General features: G+C 49.2%; 1 protein-coding gene across 1 annotated transcript in view; it reads left to right on the top strand.

Moving 5' to 3' along the window:
- Positions 1-14343, top strand: part of LOC128822405 (uncharacterized) — a 28209-nt gene extending 13866 nt beyond the window's left edge. The window contains 8 exon segments of the mRNA XM_054004105.1: positions 5029-5160; positions 5439-5774; positions 8725-8837; positions 9466-9583; positions 10428-10527; positions 10972-11168; positions 12792-12929; positions 14183-14343. Of these exon segments, the coding sequence (XP_053860080.1) occupies positions 5029-5160; positions 5439-5774; positions 8725-8837; positions 9466-9583; positions 10428-10527; positions 10972-11168; positions 12792-12929; positions 14183-14269 (1221 nt within the window). The 3' untranslated portion in view covers positions 14270-14343.
- The last annotated feature ends 1461 nt before the right edge of the window (positions 14344-15804 follow it).

Raw genomic sequence — 15804 nt, 5'->3', positions numbered from 1 at the left:
AGGCACACTTCCATAGATCCATAGAGGACAGCGCTCACCCCAAGGCCTGCTTCCCTGCCAAACCTCCCCGCTCTGCATCCAAGTGCTTTAGCCATCTGAGGAGGTGACACTTCCAATTTGTGGTTTCTTGGCTTGCTAGGAGGAGAAGCCCTGCTGATTTTCTCTCTTCCCAGCAAGCAAAGATGCTTCTGCACAAGCTTTCCTGCCCTTTTCCTGCACCGAATGGGATTCTGATCCACTTTTACTTTTCCATGTCTGCCGCAGCAGTAGCAAAGGCCTTGCTGGCTATTTCCTACTTTTCCATTTCACAGCTTTCAAGAGCTAAAAGCTCCCTTGTGCAGAGGCACTGTGCCTTGCAGATAGCAGCCATGGAGGACTATCAAATTCCTAGGCAAACAGAGTTCTCTTGAATTAGCCCATTTTAATCTGGCCGGAGTGACTTAGAATGCCATTGCTAAGAATGCTGATGATTTCTCCTTCAAAGAGGTGGTTGTAGATGCCAGGAGAAAGGAGGTTCTAAACGATAGGTAACGGTCTGTCCCTCATGTTTCTCTCTTGCCACAGACGACAGAAGCAGCAGCAGTCTCCGCCCCGGCTCCCTCTGCTCCTGGAGAAGAAGCCAAAGAGGAGCAAAAGGAGCAAGACGACCACAAGCCTGCAGCTGTGGTCACAGCAGAGCCTGATGCTTCCAAGGGAGTAAGTGCCAGTTGTGGGTGGTGCTGTCTTTAGTGCAAGGCAGAGCTGCAAGTTTCTGAGCAGCCAGCACTTGCTGTTGCTGGCTGAGGATGCTGAGTGCTGGAATCCCGCAGGACGCGGCCATTTCCTGCAGGCAGGGACAGCTAGAAATTGGCCTTTGGCCTGTCACCTTGAGGCACCCAAGAGCTGGGGGCTGCGGCTCAGCTTCTGCCTGCTTGGCTCAGTGAAGCTCTGTCTCTGGGCTTCTGCAGGGCCATGGCCAAGGGCACAGGTGCTCGTGCTGGAGGTCACAGGGCTTTCTTTGGTTGTTTTCCCTTTGTGCAAAGGTGTGTTTGGCTTGTGGAAGTGTTCTGCAGTTTTCTGGAGCAGTTCTTCACTTGTACAGTCTCTTTTGGCTTTTGATAAGCTGCAAGGAGATGATTGCGTTGTCCATGAAGCTGGGGTAGGCCATTCTTGTGGGGTGAGGCCAAAGGAAGCAAGTGCCTTGTAGGGAAGGCTTCTTGCCTGGCAAAAAGCAGAAGGGGCGAGTTTCTGTGGTTGCGTTTTGGGATGAAGCCTGCAGCTTTGGAAATGGCATTAGTGGCTCGGGTGGGGGTGAAGCTGCAAGTCCTTGACTGCTGTCTTGTGTTGCTGAGAAGAGGAAGGACATCTTGGAATTGTGGCTGCTGTATTTGACGTCAAAGGGGCAAGTTTGTGGTGGGGGAGCTGCGTGGGCCCAAAGGACCCAGGGGTGCCGGTCAAGAGCAGCTGAAGGTGGGCCAGCGCGTGGCCAGGGAGCCAAGAAAGCCAAGGGCGTCCTGGCCTGTGTCAGCAAGAGTGGGGCAGCAGGAGCAGGGCAGTGAGCGTCCCCCTGGGCTGGGCAGCGCTGCGGCCACAGCTGGGAGTGCTGTGCCCAGTTGTGGGCCCCTTGTGAAGCAGAAAGTCCTTGAGGGGCTGGAGCGTGTGCAGAGGAGGACACGGGAGCTGGGGAAGGCTGTGGAGCGCAAGGCCAAGGAGGAGGTGCTGAGGGAGCTTTAGCCTGGACAACGGGAGGCTCGTCAGGGCCCTTCAGGCACACTTCCATAGATCCATAGAGGACAGCGCTCACCCCAAGGCCTGCTTCCCTGCCAAACATCCCCGCTCTGCATGCAAGGGCTTTAGCCACCTGAGGAAGTGACACTTCCAATTTGTGGTTTCTTGGCTTGCTAGGAGGAGAAGCCCTGCTGATTTTCTCTCTTCCCAGCAAGCAAAGATGCTTCTGCACAAGCTTTCCTGCCCTTTTCCTGCACCGAATGGGATTCTGATCCACTTTTACTTTTCCATGTCTGCCGCAGCAGTAGCAAAGGCCTTGCTGGCTATTTCCTACTTTTCCATTTCACAGCTTTCAAGAGCTAAAAGCTCCCTTGTGCAGAGGCACTGTGCCTTGCAGATAGCAGCCATGGAGGACTATCAAATTCCTAGGCAAACAGAGTTCTGTTGAATTAGCCCATTTTAATCTGGCCGGAGTGACTTAGAATGCCATTGCTAAGAATGCTGATGATTTCTCCTTCAAAGAGGTGGTTGTAGATGCCAGGAGAAAGGAGGTTCTAAACGATAGGTAACGGCCTGTCCCTCATGTTTCTCTCTTGCCACAGACGACAGAAGCAGCAGCAGTCTCCGCCCCGGCTCCCTCTGCTCCTGGAGAAGAAGCCAAAGAGGAGCAAAAGGAGCAAGACGACCACAAGCCTGCAGCTGTGGTCACAGCAGAGCCTGATGCTTCCAAGGGAGTAAGTGCCAGTTGTGGGTGGTGCTGTCTTTAGTGCAAGGCAGAGCTGCAAGTTTCTGAGCAGCCAGCACTTGCTGTTGCTGGCTGAGGATGCTGAGTGCTGGAATCCCGCAGGACGCGGCCATTTCCTGCAGGCAGGGACAGCTAGAAATTGGCCCTTGGCCTGTCACCTTGAGGCACCCAAGAGCTGGGGGCTGTAGCTCAGCTTCTGCCTGCTTGGCTCAGTGAAGCTCTGTCTCTGGGCTTCTGCAGGGCCATGGCCAAGGGCACAGGTGCTCGTGCTGGAGGTCACAGGGCTTTCTTTGGTTGTTTTCCCTTTGTGCAAAGGTGTGTTTGGCTTATGGAAGTGTTCTGCAGTTTTCTGGAGCAGTTCTTCACTTGTACAGTCTCTTTTGGCTTTTGATAAGCTGCAAGGAGATGATTGCGTTGTCCATGAAGCTGGGGTAGGCCATTCTTGTGGGGTGAGGCCAAAGGAAGCAAGTGCCTTGTAGGGAAGGCTTCTTGCCTGGCAAAAAGCAGAAGGGGCGAGTTTCTGTGGTTGCGTTTTGGGATGAAGCCTGCAGCTTTGGAAATGGCATTAGTGCCTCGGGTGGGGGTGAAGCTGCAAGTCCTTGACTGCTGTCTTGTGTTGCTGAGAAGAGGAAGGACATCTTGGAATTGTGGCTGCTGTATTTGACATCAAAGGGGCAAGTTTGTGGTGGGGGAGCTGCGTGGGCCCAAAGGACCCAGGGGTGCCGGTCAAGAGCAGCTGAAGGTGGGCCAGCGCGTGGCCAGGGAGCCAAGAAGGCCAAGGGTGTCCTGGCCTGTGTCAGCAAGAGTGGGGCAGCAGGAGCAGGGCAGTGAGCGTCCCCCTGGGCTGGGCAGCGCTGCGGCCACAGCTGGGAGTGCTGTGCCCAGTTGTGGGCCCCTTGTGAAGCAGAAAGTCCTTGAGGGGCTGGAGCGTGTGCAGAGGAGGACACGGGAGCTGGGGAAGGCTGTGGAGCGCAAGGCCAAGGAGGAGGTGCTGAGGGAGCTTTAGGCTGGACAACGGGAGCCTCGTCAGGGCCCTTCAGGCACACTTCCATAAATCCCTGCACGATAGTGCTCAATACAAATGCTTTTTTTTCTGGAAATATCTTCTCAGCATTCAAGTGCTTTTGACACTTGATTTGGTCACTCTTTCATCTTTTGGTTTCTTCCTTTGTTAGGAGGACATGTCCTGTTTAGTTTCTCATTTTTTAGGAAGGGAAAGCTATTTTCCTCCATGTTTCCCTTCCTTTTCCAGCTCTTGTCGATATTCTGCTAGCTTTTTCTTTTGTAAGTTGACATTTCTGGAGGATGCAGTATTTTTGCATGAGATCACTTTGTTTGGGACAGCGAGCTTGGTGCAGAAGGAGCTATTCTGGTGCCAGGCCAGTCAATAGGGCCTTGCACTTCGCGTTCATATTGACAGTACCTCTGCTTTTTTGCAGCCCAGGGAATCAGTAAATGTGGTGTTTGGGAATTGAGCAGGAAATCATTGCTCTTGCATTCCAGTTGGTCCTCAGAGATCAGAGGAGCTGGAAGGAGCTGGGCTTTATTTCTGATTACAGCCCCTTTAGCACTCTCAGTGTTGTCAAGTCCAAGAGAAGCAGTTGGCCGAGCACAAATGCTGCAAGAGTGCCATTCCCAGTGCAATGCTCTGGATCTGATTGCATTCCATAAGGACCTAAATGCTCCAGATTCCCCGGGAGTGTGGTTTATTGAAGCAACAGGAGAGCAATCTCAGGATTGCTGCTGATCAGGGCAATGGCTACCAAGTGTGTGTAGCAACAGAAATGATAGGAAAGAGAGATTATAAGAGTGAGTTCTATCTATCTATCTATCTATCTATCTATCTATCTATCTATCTATCTATCTATCTACCTATCTATCTATCTATCTGTCTATCTATCTGTCATTTGTATAATTGAATCTTCTTGGCTCTGGTCCAATGCAGTTGGAGTTGCAAAGTTCACTTAAAGCATCCCTTTCAGGAGAGGATTAGAGACACGTTCTGTTGACCGATTCTGAGCAGGCAGAGCTGTTTTCCCCTCCAGATATGGTGGGGTTTTTTTTCCCCTCAGAGCTGTTTTCCACCTCCAGCCTCTTCTTCCTGAGGCCCCCAGTTAATTTTTTAATTTTCTGCCTGTCCCAGAGAGGTGGAAGTATTCCATGTTTTAGGTGGTGAAGAGAACATGAACTCCAGAAGTGTCTCTCATAAAGGGTGAGCTCACCCAGGAAGCCACCTGCAGAGGCAGGATGGAGCTGTGGGACTGGGCTGGATGTCAGTCACTACTGAAAGACAAACAGGACATGGCAGGAGCAGAGGGAGGCCCTCACCAGACCCCTGAGAAATGCCACACCTTCCCTGTCAGCTGCCTGAGAGGCTGTTGGAGCTTCAGCCCCAGATGGCCCCTGATTGTAGTGCCAGGGTCACTTTGGAATCTGTGCCTCCCCACAGGCAGAGAATGACCCAGGAGAGCAGCAGCACAGTGCTCTGGGAACGTGTGAGCCCATCAGTCCTTGAGTCTTAGCCCACAAATGTCCTATGGAAAGTTGAAACCCATCTTCTCTTGCTTTCTGTGCAGATCCTTCCAGAGAAAGAGCAGGAACAGATTGTGTTATCAGAGATGCCATGCCAGACTCAGGGAGAGCTGAGAGCCCGAGAGCAGGAAGAGCAGCTCAGGCAGCAGGTGGAAGAGCCACAGGAGAATGGCCAGGTAAGCCTGACTCGCCAGGTGTCAGAGGGAAAGGGCAGGAAGAGGGGCATAAAACAGAGCTCTTGGGACTGAGGAGGCCAGGAGTCCCAGAGGCACTGAAAGCACAGAGCCTTGGAATCTGCAGGGATCAGCACTGGGACAAGAGAGCTCCATTGGAAGCAGGTGTGGGTAGGGAAGGAGAAAGAAGTGGCTGAATAAATGTGATTTTGAGGCTGCAAGAGGAAAAAGCTGAGCCTTATGGCAGCTCCCAGTCACTTGCTCTGCATTTGTGTGTACAGAATATCAAGGCAGAGCCACAAGCAGAGCTGCCCGAAGCTCAGAGTGCCATCACAGAAGTGAAGAAGAGGAACCAGGAAGAGACGAGAAGAATTCAAGAGGAGATGAATCTCCATCAGCAGAGGGGCGATCAACAAAACCAGGTGAGTGAAAGAGTGGCAGCCACTCCACTCATGAAACATCCTCTCTCTTGTATTTTAGAGAACTTGAAGGAACAGCTGGACACAGACTTTCAGAAAGCTCACGCTAAGATCAAGGCAAGGGAGAAGAGGCAGGAGGAAGAAATGAAAATCATCAGAGAAAAATTTAATCCCCTCCCTCAGGCTCTACAAAAGCAAGTGAGTGAAAGAGGGATAGCCACGGCAGTCACCAAACTGGTGGTTTCTGCCCTTCTGGCCTTCCCAGTGCAGAGCAGCAGGGAGCGGGGTGATGCCTCTGAGTGCCATCCTGCTCTAGTGTGTATCACAGTCACTCGGAAGGACATTTCCTGGTGTGCTGAATCTCAGCTGCTGCCCTGGACAGTGGGACTTGTCCTTTGGCCTTTTGGCCAGCAGTCATCCAAATTGATTCCTGCTGGCCTGTTCCTGCTCTCCTTGTTTCTTGAGGTGTTTTTACAGGGGAATATGGTGACCCAGATGGAGGATTGAAACAAGCTGTCTGTATCCCTTGTAAATCTGTTCTTTCCTCACAGTCAGTGACTCTTGACTGACAGGGACAAGCTGTAGTCTCTGACTGCTTTGTTCTGTTTGACTCGAGGTGCAAGTGTTGACATCTCACCGGGCAGCCGGCAAAGACTTCCGGCAAATGAGTGGCACTGAAGAGCCCCGAGGCTGGCGTGAGGCACAGGAACTGTCCCCACCAAAGGTGCTACAGGTTGGGCATGACCTGAAGATGGTGCAGGAAAAGAAGACACAGTGGGGGGAGGACGAACACTTGAACAAGGAGCTGCACGTGTGTCTGAAGCCCTTGGAGGGGGAAAGGAATCCTTGAGTGGAAGTAGAATGGTCATTGTGGCAGTGATCCTTCAGAAAATCCATGAAAATGGACCATGAATCTGGCCATCCACTCAAGTAGAACTAGCCTTTGGTTTTGACCCATCCAGTCTGAGAAGTGGACATCAGAAAAAACCCACTTAAGAGCCCTGCATGTTGCTGACAGCACCTTCCTAAGGGCTTGCATTTGAAATGGAATCTCAGGCTAATCTCTGCCAGCCACCTTTGTGACATAAACTCATTTCTTGTCCCAGATCTACAAGGGCTTTGTCACCAAACCTGCTGCTGCAGCAGCATGGTCTAAAGGAGCCTTTGCTCTCCACCCTGAGAAGCGGAGCCGGGGCGGTTTGTTCATCTCCAGTGCTGACCCAGCTGCTGCTCAGCAACAGGAGATCAAGGATGACTCCCTGGAGCTACGGAGTACGTCTGCTGTATTTCTTGTCTGAGGGACAGTCTATTGTGTGCAGGTGTCAGCATAGCTGTACCAAATGTTTTTCCTGAGTTTGGTGTCCCAGGGACATTTAGAGACATTTCCCCACAGGAACTGCTGTAGAAAAGCAGTCTCTGTGCTGGCCACCTGTGCTGCAGAGCTGTCTGCCTGGTTGTTGTTGTTACCCAGCCGAACACAAAGGGTTCACAGCTCCAGGCTCTGGGTCTGTCTTTTGAATCTCCTGGAAGCTGGGATCTCTGCTTTAAAGTGAGCATCTTGCATTTTGTTTCCCTCAGGGACAATAGTGAACATGGAAAATCCCGTGATGAAATACACGGAACTGGAATATATTGGCAGAGGGTGAGTCCAACCACAGTCACTTCTACATAACCATGGGCCAGGTGTTTTTCTGGTGGAATATCTATCCAGTGTGAAGTCAGAGCAGCTGCAAACAGACATCTATCCCCATGTTCAGACACTGGGGATAGATTGTCCCATCTCTCAGTGCTGCTCCGAATTTGTGAGTGTGCCCAAGAAGGCATTGTCAGACACACCTCCATGCTGCCAAGTTCTTGCCTGCAGCAAGGAACAGGACCTGGAAGATCTCCTTGTCTCTCAAGTGTGGGACAGTTCTGTGTTAATTTCCTGAGCATTTTTGTATATCTCCAAATCATACAGCCACACTAATAAAAGGGGAAGAAACGTGCTTGCCTGAAAGAGCAACCTACTCCCTGATAGCTGTCAGATAACAGTTCTCAGGAACATTTCTTTCCAAGAGATTGCAGAAGGAAATACTCCATGGTCAGGATAAAAACTGCACAGTTTAGAACCTGAAACCCAAGGTGAAAGAAGGAGATCTCCTTAGGAGCTGAGGCAGTAAACAGCAACGCTTCAGGGACAGGCCCAGTGCCCATGCACTTGAGAGGAAAATGCATCATCTGCCTTTGGGCAGAGCCCGCCTGCTTCCGGCAGGTTTTAGGCATTTGCAGCAGAGATCTCCTCTGTGGACTGGCTTTCACTGCAAGATCTAAATGTCTTCTCCTTTCTTTGCTGCTTTTTTGTTTCTAGGACTTTTGGAGATGTTTGCAGAGCACTTGACAATGCCACAGGAGAAGAGGTAAATGTCAACATCTCCCGCAGGTCCTCTGGTGTGAGCAGCTGTGGCTGGAGTTTGAGTAGAGCTGTGCTGAAAAGGCGCAAGAAGCACAGACTGCTACCAGCCTGCAAAATACATTTGGGACAGTCTTTGTCCTTCTCAGCTGCCAGAAGGAAGGCAAGGAGGGCAGCAGTTCCTTTCAGAGAAGGATGTGCTCATTTGCTCTCCATTGCTAAAACAAAGGTGGTGCCTTTGAGCATCTCACTGCTCTTTGGGGCTACGGCTTCAGAGTCCTGAATTCTCACTTCTGCTTGCCAGCAAATGCATCTGAAAGTTACTGGTAGTTCCTTAGCCACCTGCAGTGCTGCACTGGAGAACTGCACGTAGGGAGAGACCTGCACGGCGTCCCTAAAAGCCCTAAGTCCTGCCCATAGCCCGAGATGTATCCACAGAGTATTAAGGCATGGATTACTTCTTCTGAATCCCAGACAAAGCAGCAGGGAGTGTGCTCAGAGCTTTGTGGGTGATAGTTGAGACACCACAGTTACCAAGTGGACAAGGCAAAACCTCAGTGGCCACGTGTCCTGTAAGTGGCCTCCAAGGGAGCAGAGAAATGGGCTGTTGCAATGTCAGTTCCTAATTACTGCAATGCCCAATCACAAGGCAGTTTGGCACAGCTCGGCTGTGGCATTGCAAAAGCACTCGCTCCATGTGCCTTGCGGTCTTGTGCCGCCAACTTCTCAAGTTACTGATTTTCAATGTCATTTTAGGTGGCCATAAAGAAAATAAATCTCCAAGAACTGAGGAAGAAGGAACTAAGAGTCTATGAACTCATGGTCATGAAGACAAATATGAATCCCAATCTGGTCAACTATTTAGACAGGTGAGTTGTTGTGAATGTTTGTTTACATATTGCAAACATGCAAGGTAAAATTCCACTTTGTTCACTGGCAGAAAATAGAGCTGTAATTATTGGTTAATTATTATTGCTCTGCTCATCTCCAGTGGATGGGAAGAGAGTGCATCTTGTCTGCATGAGTCTTCCCCGGTACACAGAGTTCTAAAATTATTCAAAAACCTGCATCACTCATATCTTACTAAATCAATAGCCTGTAAGTTCACAGCCACCACATTGTTTTGGGGCTTGGTTTTTTTCAAGAGTCCTCTTACGTCCAGATAAACTAACATGGATTTCCCTTGGATTGTGTCCCCTCTTTTCCATTGCTTTGCATGCCAGGAAGACTAGTTGCTTATTTCCAGAAACACGCAGTTTGACAGGTTTTTGATCTGTTCCTAACCTGCAGTTTTTACTTGCTGGCTATTGAAGACATCTCCTTTTTTCACAGCTGTGCCTTTCTTCTTGAGACAGATTGCAAACAATGCACAGCCTAGAGGGAATGTCTATTCCTTTTATTCTGTCCTAGTCACAAAGGGACTTGGAAACAAGAATCAATCAAGAAAACAACCTAGCCATGCATGTTTATCTCCATGCTCTTGTTTCCTTCTTTCAGCTACCGTGTGGATGGGCAGCTCTGGCTGGTCATGGAGTACATGGATGGAGGCACTCTGAGCGATGTCATCAGCGAGACCTACCTGTCTGAAGACGAGATGGCAGCCATCAGTTGGGAGGTCAGCAATCCCACCTGTGCTGCCCAGGGCTTGGGCAGGATTGTCTGGGAAACAGGGCTCCGACCTGGAGTGATTTCATGTGCCAAGTTTTGTTTCTGTGTTGCTGGTATGCTATGGGCAAGTAAAAGCCTCTCAAGTGAAATGCCTGCCAGTGCCCCTGCACTCACAGCAGTTAGTTCTTGTACTCATATCTCCTACTGTTGTATTCTCGCTCTGTCTCTTGTATTTGTATTTGCTGTTCTCCACCTTGCCTCCCTAAACTTTTATCTCCAGCCTGTCTGCACTGCATTCCTTGTCTGTAAAAGCAATGGTGCTGGTGGCAGCATTTGAAATGATCAGCAAAGAAAAAAAGACTCATTTCTCTCAGTCCTCAACTGAAAAGGACAGTAGTGCAGCCAAAATGCTCTTTGCTTCAGGAAGGTGACTGTTATGATACTTCCAAGTCTGTGCTGAGGCCAGCAACAAAACCTTTGTCATGCAGCCTCCCACCCCAAAGTGATCCACTTCACACCAAAGGGAGGGACTTTCTCTTCCTTGGCAAAACCCCTCACTTGTCCTCTGCATGGAGAAAGCACATCCACAGCAGCAGTCATGCTGGCTGGTTTGCAGGGGACAGTCTACAACAACAGCAGGTGCTGTTGCTCTTTCAAAAGCTGACATGCCTTTCCTTAGAAAGGTCCTGCTCTGCAAGTGGTGGAGCAGCAAGCTCTTCCTCACAATGGCACTGTGTTCCTCCATTACTCGCCATTCCCCTGCAGAGGCAATCTTTTAGAGCTCTTTCCTTTCTTGTGTAATGAAATGACATCACTAATTTTTGCCCTCCTGTTTCTGTTTTCTCTCTCAGTGCCTGCAAGGCCTGGATTTTCTTCACTCGAACCATGTGATCCACCGAGATGTGAAGAGCAGCAACATCCTTCTCAGAACCGACGGCTCTGTCAAGCTGGGTCAGTGTATTCTTGGTCAGGTGCAGCATTCCAGGGACGTGGGCTGTGGGGCTGCTTTGAGTGACTGCCAGCTTCCCAAAATTGGTGTTGGTGGCAGTGCAGGGAACCCTGCCACAAACTGTGGGCACAGTTGCAACATGCACAGAAGTATGACAAGGAACAAGGAGTCAAGAGTGGCGTTGCTCTGTGTGTGTCCCTTCCAGAGGGAGGGAGCTGTAAATCTAAAGCTTCAGAAAAATAAAAGGCTGGAGGTAGTCTAAACAATGAGGCTTTTTTTTTTTGAAGTGGCCAATTCCATATTTCCTTGTCTAAAGCCCTGAGGAAACAGAGCATGGACAGTTCTCCAGGAGACTCAACAGCACATTCTTAGACTGAGAGTGGGGAATTCTTTGGCTTGATTTCCTAACTTGAGCTGGCTTTCATGGTTTGTTTTTTTCTCCACAGCTGATTCTGGCCTCTTTGCTCAGCTCACCCCTGAGCAGAGTCGACGGAGCTCAGTGGCCAGCACTTCTGGGTGGATGGCGCCTGAAGTGGTGACAGGTCAACCATGTGGCCCCAAAGTGGACATATGGTCTTTTGGAATCATGGGCATCGAAATGGTGGAACGAGAAGTTCCTTACTGGAATGAAACTCCTGTTTCGGTAAGGTGCAAATACTCACTGATCCTGCTTGTCTTTCTCACCTGTCCCATGGTCAGTGTGCCATTGGACAAAATCCCATTGCCATCTGCTGGCACCACTTCCACCAAGGTCCCCTTCTGAAAATGTCCCTGCAGCACATCAGCATCTGCTGTCGATTTGGTTGCATCAGAAGGGAAGTGGCAGTTCAGAAACCTAACCAGTTCAGAAACCTGCCATTTTGGCCTCCAGCCATGCCTGACATTTTTCACTTGCTTTTTGAACAATGTTGGAGCTCTGTCTCTGAAGAAAAGGAATTTTTCCGTGGAATGGTTGGATGTGTGATAAATATCCTTCAAAATAGAGATTGAATCTTCCTAGTTTCAATTTTGAGAAAAAGAGAAAAGAAAAAAAGAAAATGGAAAAGGAAGAGGAAGAGAAAAGGGAAAAGAAAAAAAGAAAAAGTAAGAGAAAAATGGAAAGGAAGAGGAAAAGGAAGAGAAAATAAGAAAAAAAGGAAAAGGGAAAAAAAGAAAGAAAAAAAGAAAAAGAATAAAAAGAAAAAGGAGGAAAAACCACCAAAGCAATGCCCAAGCAAGTTCTGCTTGCTTTTCCCTTCATTTACCACAGCACATCAATTTTCCTCCAAACTGTAGCATCTTTTCCCAATCCTGTGGGTCTTCAAAACTTTCAGGCTTTCAAATCATCTGTACATTGTTCAGTCTTGCGTGTGGGTGGCCTGGATAAGTTTAGGATGTGTTTTTCTCCGACTGCAGTTAGAATTGTACACTAAACTCTTGGCTGTTTCTGGGTACTTTAACAAGTTGATGAGCTTGCAGCCAGGTGCCCGGGGCTGGGATCCAACGTGGGCGGTTGACGCCGGTGCTGTGTTCCTTTACCACAGGAGCAGGGCCACCCCTGGCTTGCACAGCTCTAAGGACAGTGAGGACTCCAGCTCCCCACCATGTCCAGTGGCTGAGCACAGCTGCAGAGAGACAGGATAAAACCCTCTTTGTAACCTTCGGGGGTGGGGGAAAAGTGAAGGAATTTTTCCTCTGGGTTGAAGAAGAAAGTAACAAAGTCTCTTTGGTCACCATCTATTTCAGTGCCACCAGCACAGAGCTGTCACTATTGTGGTGGGCATTTTCATGGAGACTCCCAGGCCTCCTTCCATTGTTATTTCTGTCTATTTTAGATGGATTCTGCATCTGCATTTTTTTCAAGAGGAGAAAAAAAAAAAAAAACTTGATGATTTTTGTTTCATGGAAGCTGTGCTAAAGGGACCAACAAGCACTGCAAAGATTCCTTTCATGTAATAATCCTTGGAAATAGTATGGATAGAATAAACTCCCCCTTCCAAATAGCCTGTCAGGCTGGTGCAAATCCTCAGAGAAGCAAAACATGCTTTTGCTGATGTAGTTCCCACTAACTAGGTCAGTCAATGAAATCAGCTGCCAAGGCAAGATCTGCTGAATGCTGGAAAAGCTGTGGCTGCATCGGGGTTTGGGTTTTTGGTTGGTAAAGGAAAGTCATCTCTGGGTCTCTCCAGGGCAGTTTCTGCAGAGTGGAGCTTAAACAATGGGATCTGAGAGAGCAGTTACAGATGGGAAAGAAGCAGCTGGAGCCTTATGTTTCCTTTTTCCCCAGCCTCAACTCCTGATAGACATACGAGGGACACCAAAGCTGCAGCAGCCCAACCGATTCTCGCCTTGCCTGCGTGACTTCCTGAGCTGCTGCCTGCTGAGAAACGAGGCACAGCGCTGGTCAGCCAAGGAGCTCCTGCAGGTAAAATGCAAAGGGGCTGCAGGTGAAAGAGTGTCTGAGGGATGGGCTCCTCCTCCAGTGAGGTCCAAGGCATCAGATGAGCCCCCGTTCCTCCTCACCTCCACTCTTGGTGCTGTTCAAATGAAAACAGTGAAGAATCCTAGACTGGGCTGGCAGGGCCCTGTGAAGGTCATCTGGTCCAAGTGTCCTGCAATGAGCAGGGACATCTTCAAAGAGATCAGATTGCTCAGAGCCCTTTCCCACCTGACCTGGAATACCTGCAGGCATGGGGCACCTACAAGCTCTTGGGACAACCTGTGCCGGTGTTGCACCATGCTCTGAGTAAACAAGTTCTTCCTTAGACCTACTCTTGATCCCCATTTTGTTATTAAAAATATTTGCCCATATTCTATTGTTAAATGGCCATGTTAAAAAAGATGTCCCCCATTTTCTTCAAAGCCACTCTGAAGTCTTGGAAAGTGGCAATAAAGTCTCCCTGGGGCCTGTTCTTCACAAAGCTGAATAACTCCACCTCTCTCCGCATTTCCTGAGAGGACAGGTGCTCTGTTTTCTGGCTGTTTCTGGAACCCAAGGAAGCCCGTCCTGGCAGAGCAGTCTGGAGAGATTTGGCTGTGGGCAGGAGGGGCTGTGGGGGGCTCACTGTGAGCCTCTGAGGGGCCCTGGTTTCTGCCCCCCACCCCACCCTTAGAGGTTTCTGGCACGCAGACAGGGGCAGCTGAGAGGGACTTGTCCCAGCCCCATCTGCTGCCTGGCACGCTCAGGCAGAGGGGAACTGGCCCAGGCTTACTGCCAGGCTGTGTGGCAGAGAGGGAACTGCAGCAGCCAGCGCCACTCGGCTGGCCCTGCTGGGAAGGAAGGTGCCATCCAGCACAGGAGGGGCAGGGCATGGAAAGGTAGACACTGCTCTGTCTCCCTGTGGAAATTAGCACGGTGCCTGTCTCTCAAAGACAGGGACCTATGTGGGTCATTGGAGTTTCCTGAAAGGAAGAAACCCCAGGGACAGAAAGCACCATTTCTAGAGCACTGGCAGGGCAAAAATCCCAGCTAGATGGAGAAACCAGAATAAAGGGATAAGTGGGATTCTGGGCCAGGTTTGCCTGTGATGGCAAGGTCCTGCACATAAAAGATGGAGGTGCAGATGGTCCCATTGGTCCTCTTTCTGCATCTTTCTAGGAGCCAGAGGAATCCTCTGAAATACTGAGCTTGGAAAGTCACGGTTCATTGGTTTTTGTTGTTTTTTTTTCTTTGGGCAGCATCCATTTGTAACACTTGCTGAGCCTGCGTCCTGCCTGGTGCCACTGATTGTTTCAGTGAAGAAGAGGAAGGAGACAAGAATGTGATAATCACATCAGGACCATTACCATTGACTTAGAGTAGGATTGTAGGTTAGGGTTAGGGTTAGGGTTAGGGTTAGGGTTAGGGTTATGATTAGGGTTAGGGTTAGGGTTAGGGTTAGGGATAGGGTTAGGGTTAGGGTTATGATTAGGGTTAGGGTTAGGGTTATGATTAGGGTTAGGTTTAGGGTTAGGATTAGGGTTAGGGTTAGGGTTAGGGTTAGGGTTAGGGTTAGGATTAGGGTTATGATTAGGGTTATGATTAGGGTTAGGGTTATGATTAGGGTTAGGTTTAGGGTTACGATTAGAGTTAGGGTTAGGGTTAGGGTTAGGGTTAGGGTTAGGGTTAGGGTTATGATTAGGATTAGGTTTAGGGTTACGATTAGAGTTAGGGTTAGGGTTAGGGTTAGGGTTAGGGTTAGGGTTAGGTTTAGGGTTAGGGTTATGATTAGGGTTATGATTAGGGTTATGATTAGGGTTAGGGTTAGGGTTTTGATTAGGGTTAGGTTTAGGGTTACGATTAGAGTTAGGGTTAGGGTTAGGGTTAGGGTTATGGTTAGGGTTATGATTAGGGTTTTGATTAGGGTTAGTGTTAGCGTTATGATTAGGCTTAGGTTTAGGGTTACGATTAGGGTTAGGGTTAGGGTTAGGGTTAGGGTTAGGTTTAGGGTTAGGGTTAGGGTTAGGGTTAGGGTTAGGGTTAGGGTTATGATTAGGGTTATGATTAGGGTTATGATTAGGGTTAGGGTTAGGGTTTTGATTAGGGTTAGGTTTAGGGTTAGGATTAGGGTTAGGGTTAGGTTTAGGGTTGGGTTAGGGTTAGGGTTAGGGTTAGGGTTAGGGTTAGGGTTAGGGTTATGATTAGGGGTATGATTAGGGTTAGGGTTATGATTAGGGTTAGGTTTAGGGTTACGATTAGGGTTAGGGTTAGGGTTAGGGTTAGGGTTATGATTAGGGTTATTATTAGGGTTAGGGTTAGGGTTATGATTAGGGTTATGTTTAGGGTTACGATTAGGGTTAGGGTTAGGGTCAGGGTTAGGGTAAAGTTAGGGTAGGATTTTCTTATCGGATTTGGAACAATAGGATTGCTAATGAATAAAGTTTCTGAAACCACACCTCTCCTTGAAGATTCCCTTCTTTCTCACTCTGTGAATAACCTCGTGATTTTCTTATGAATTGTCAGTTGTTTCCAAAAGGTGGAAAGTGACACTTATGGAGTCTTTGGCACAGTGTGGAAGTGGGGAAAGCTTTTCTTCATTCATCTTCTCCAGACCACGCTGCCTTTGGAATACGGCCCACTGGTCTGTTTTTGCCCAGCTGTGGTACTTCTAGTTGAGGCAGAAAGGGCAATGGCATTTGCAGGAAAAACCAAAGGGGGAGTGGGGAAGCCAAAACATCCTGTGCAGATGCAGGCCTTCAACTGTGACTCCAGAGCACATGGGCGCTTGCCACTTGGATTTGTATCCCTAAGTGCAATGTCTTTGGCTGGAGGAGAGCCTTGCTCAGCTGAGAAAGCAGCAAGATCAGAGCGGGTGCTCTGA

The sequence above is a fragment of the Vidua macroura genome, chromosome Z (assembly GCF_024509145.1).
Source record: "Vidua macroura isolate BioBank_ID:100142 chromosome Z, ASM2450914v1, whole genome shotgun sequence".
NCBI classification, from domain to species: domain Eukaryota; kingdom Metazoa; phylum Chordata; class Aves; order Passeriformes; family Viduidae; genus Vidua; species Vidua macroura.
Note: the sequence above shows the minus strand (reverse complement) of the source record. Positions and strands in the feature narration are given on the sequence as shown.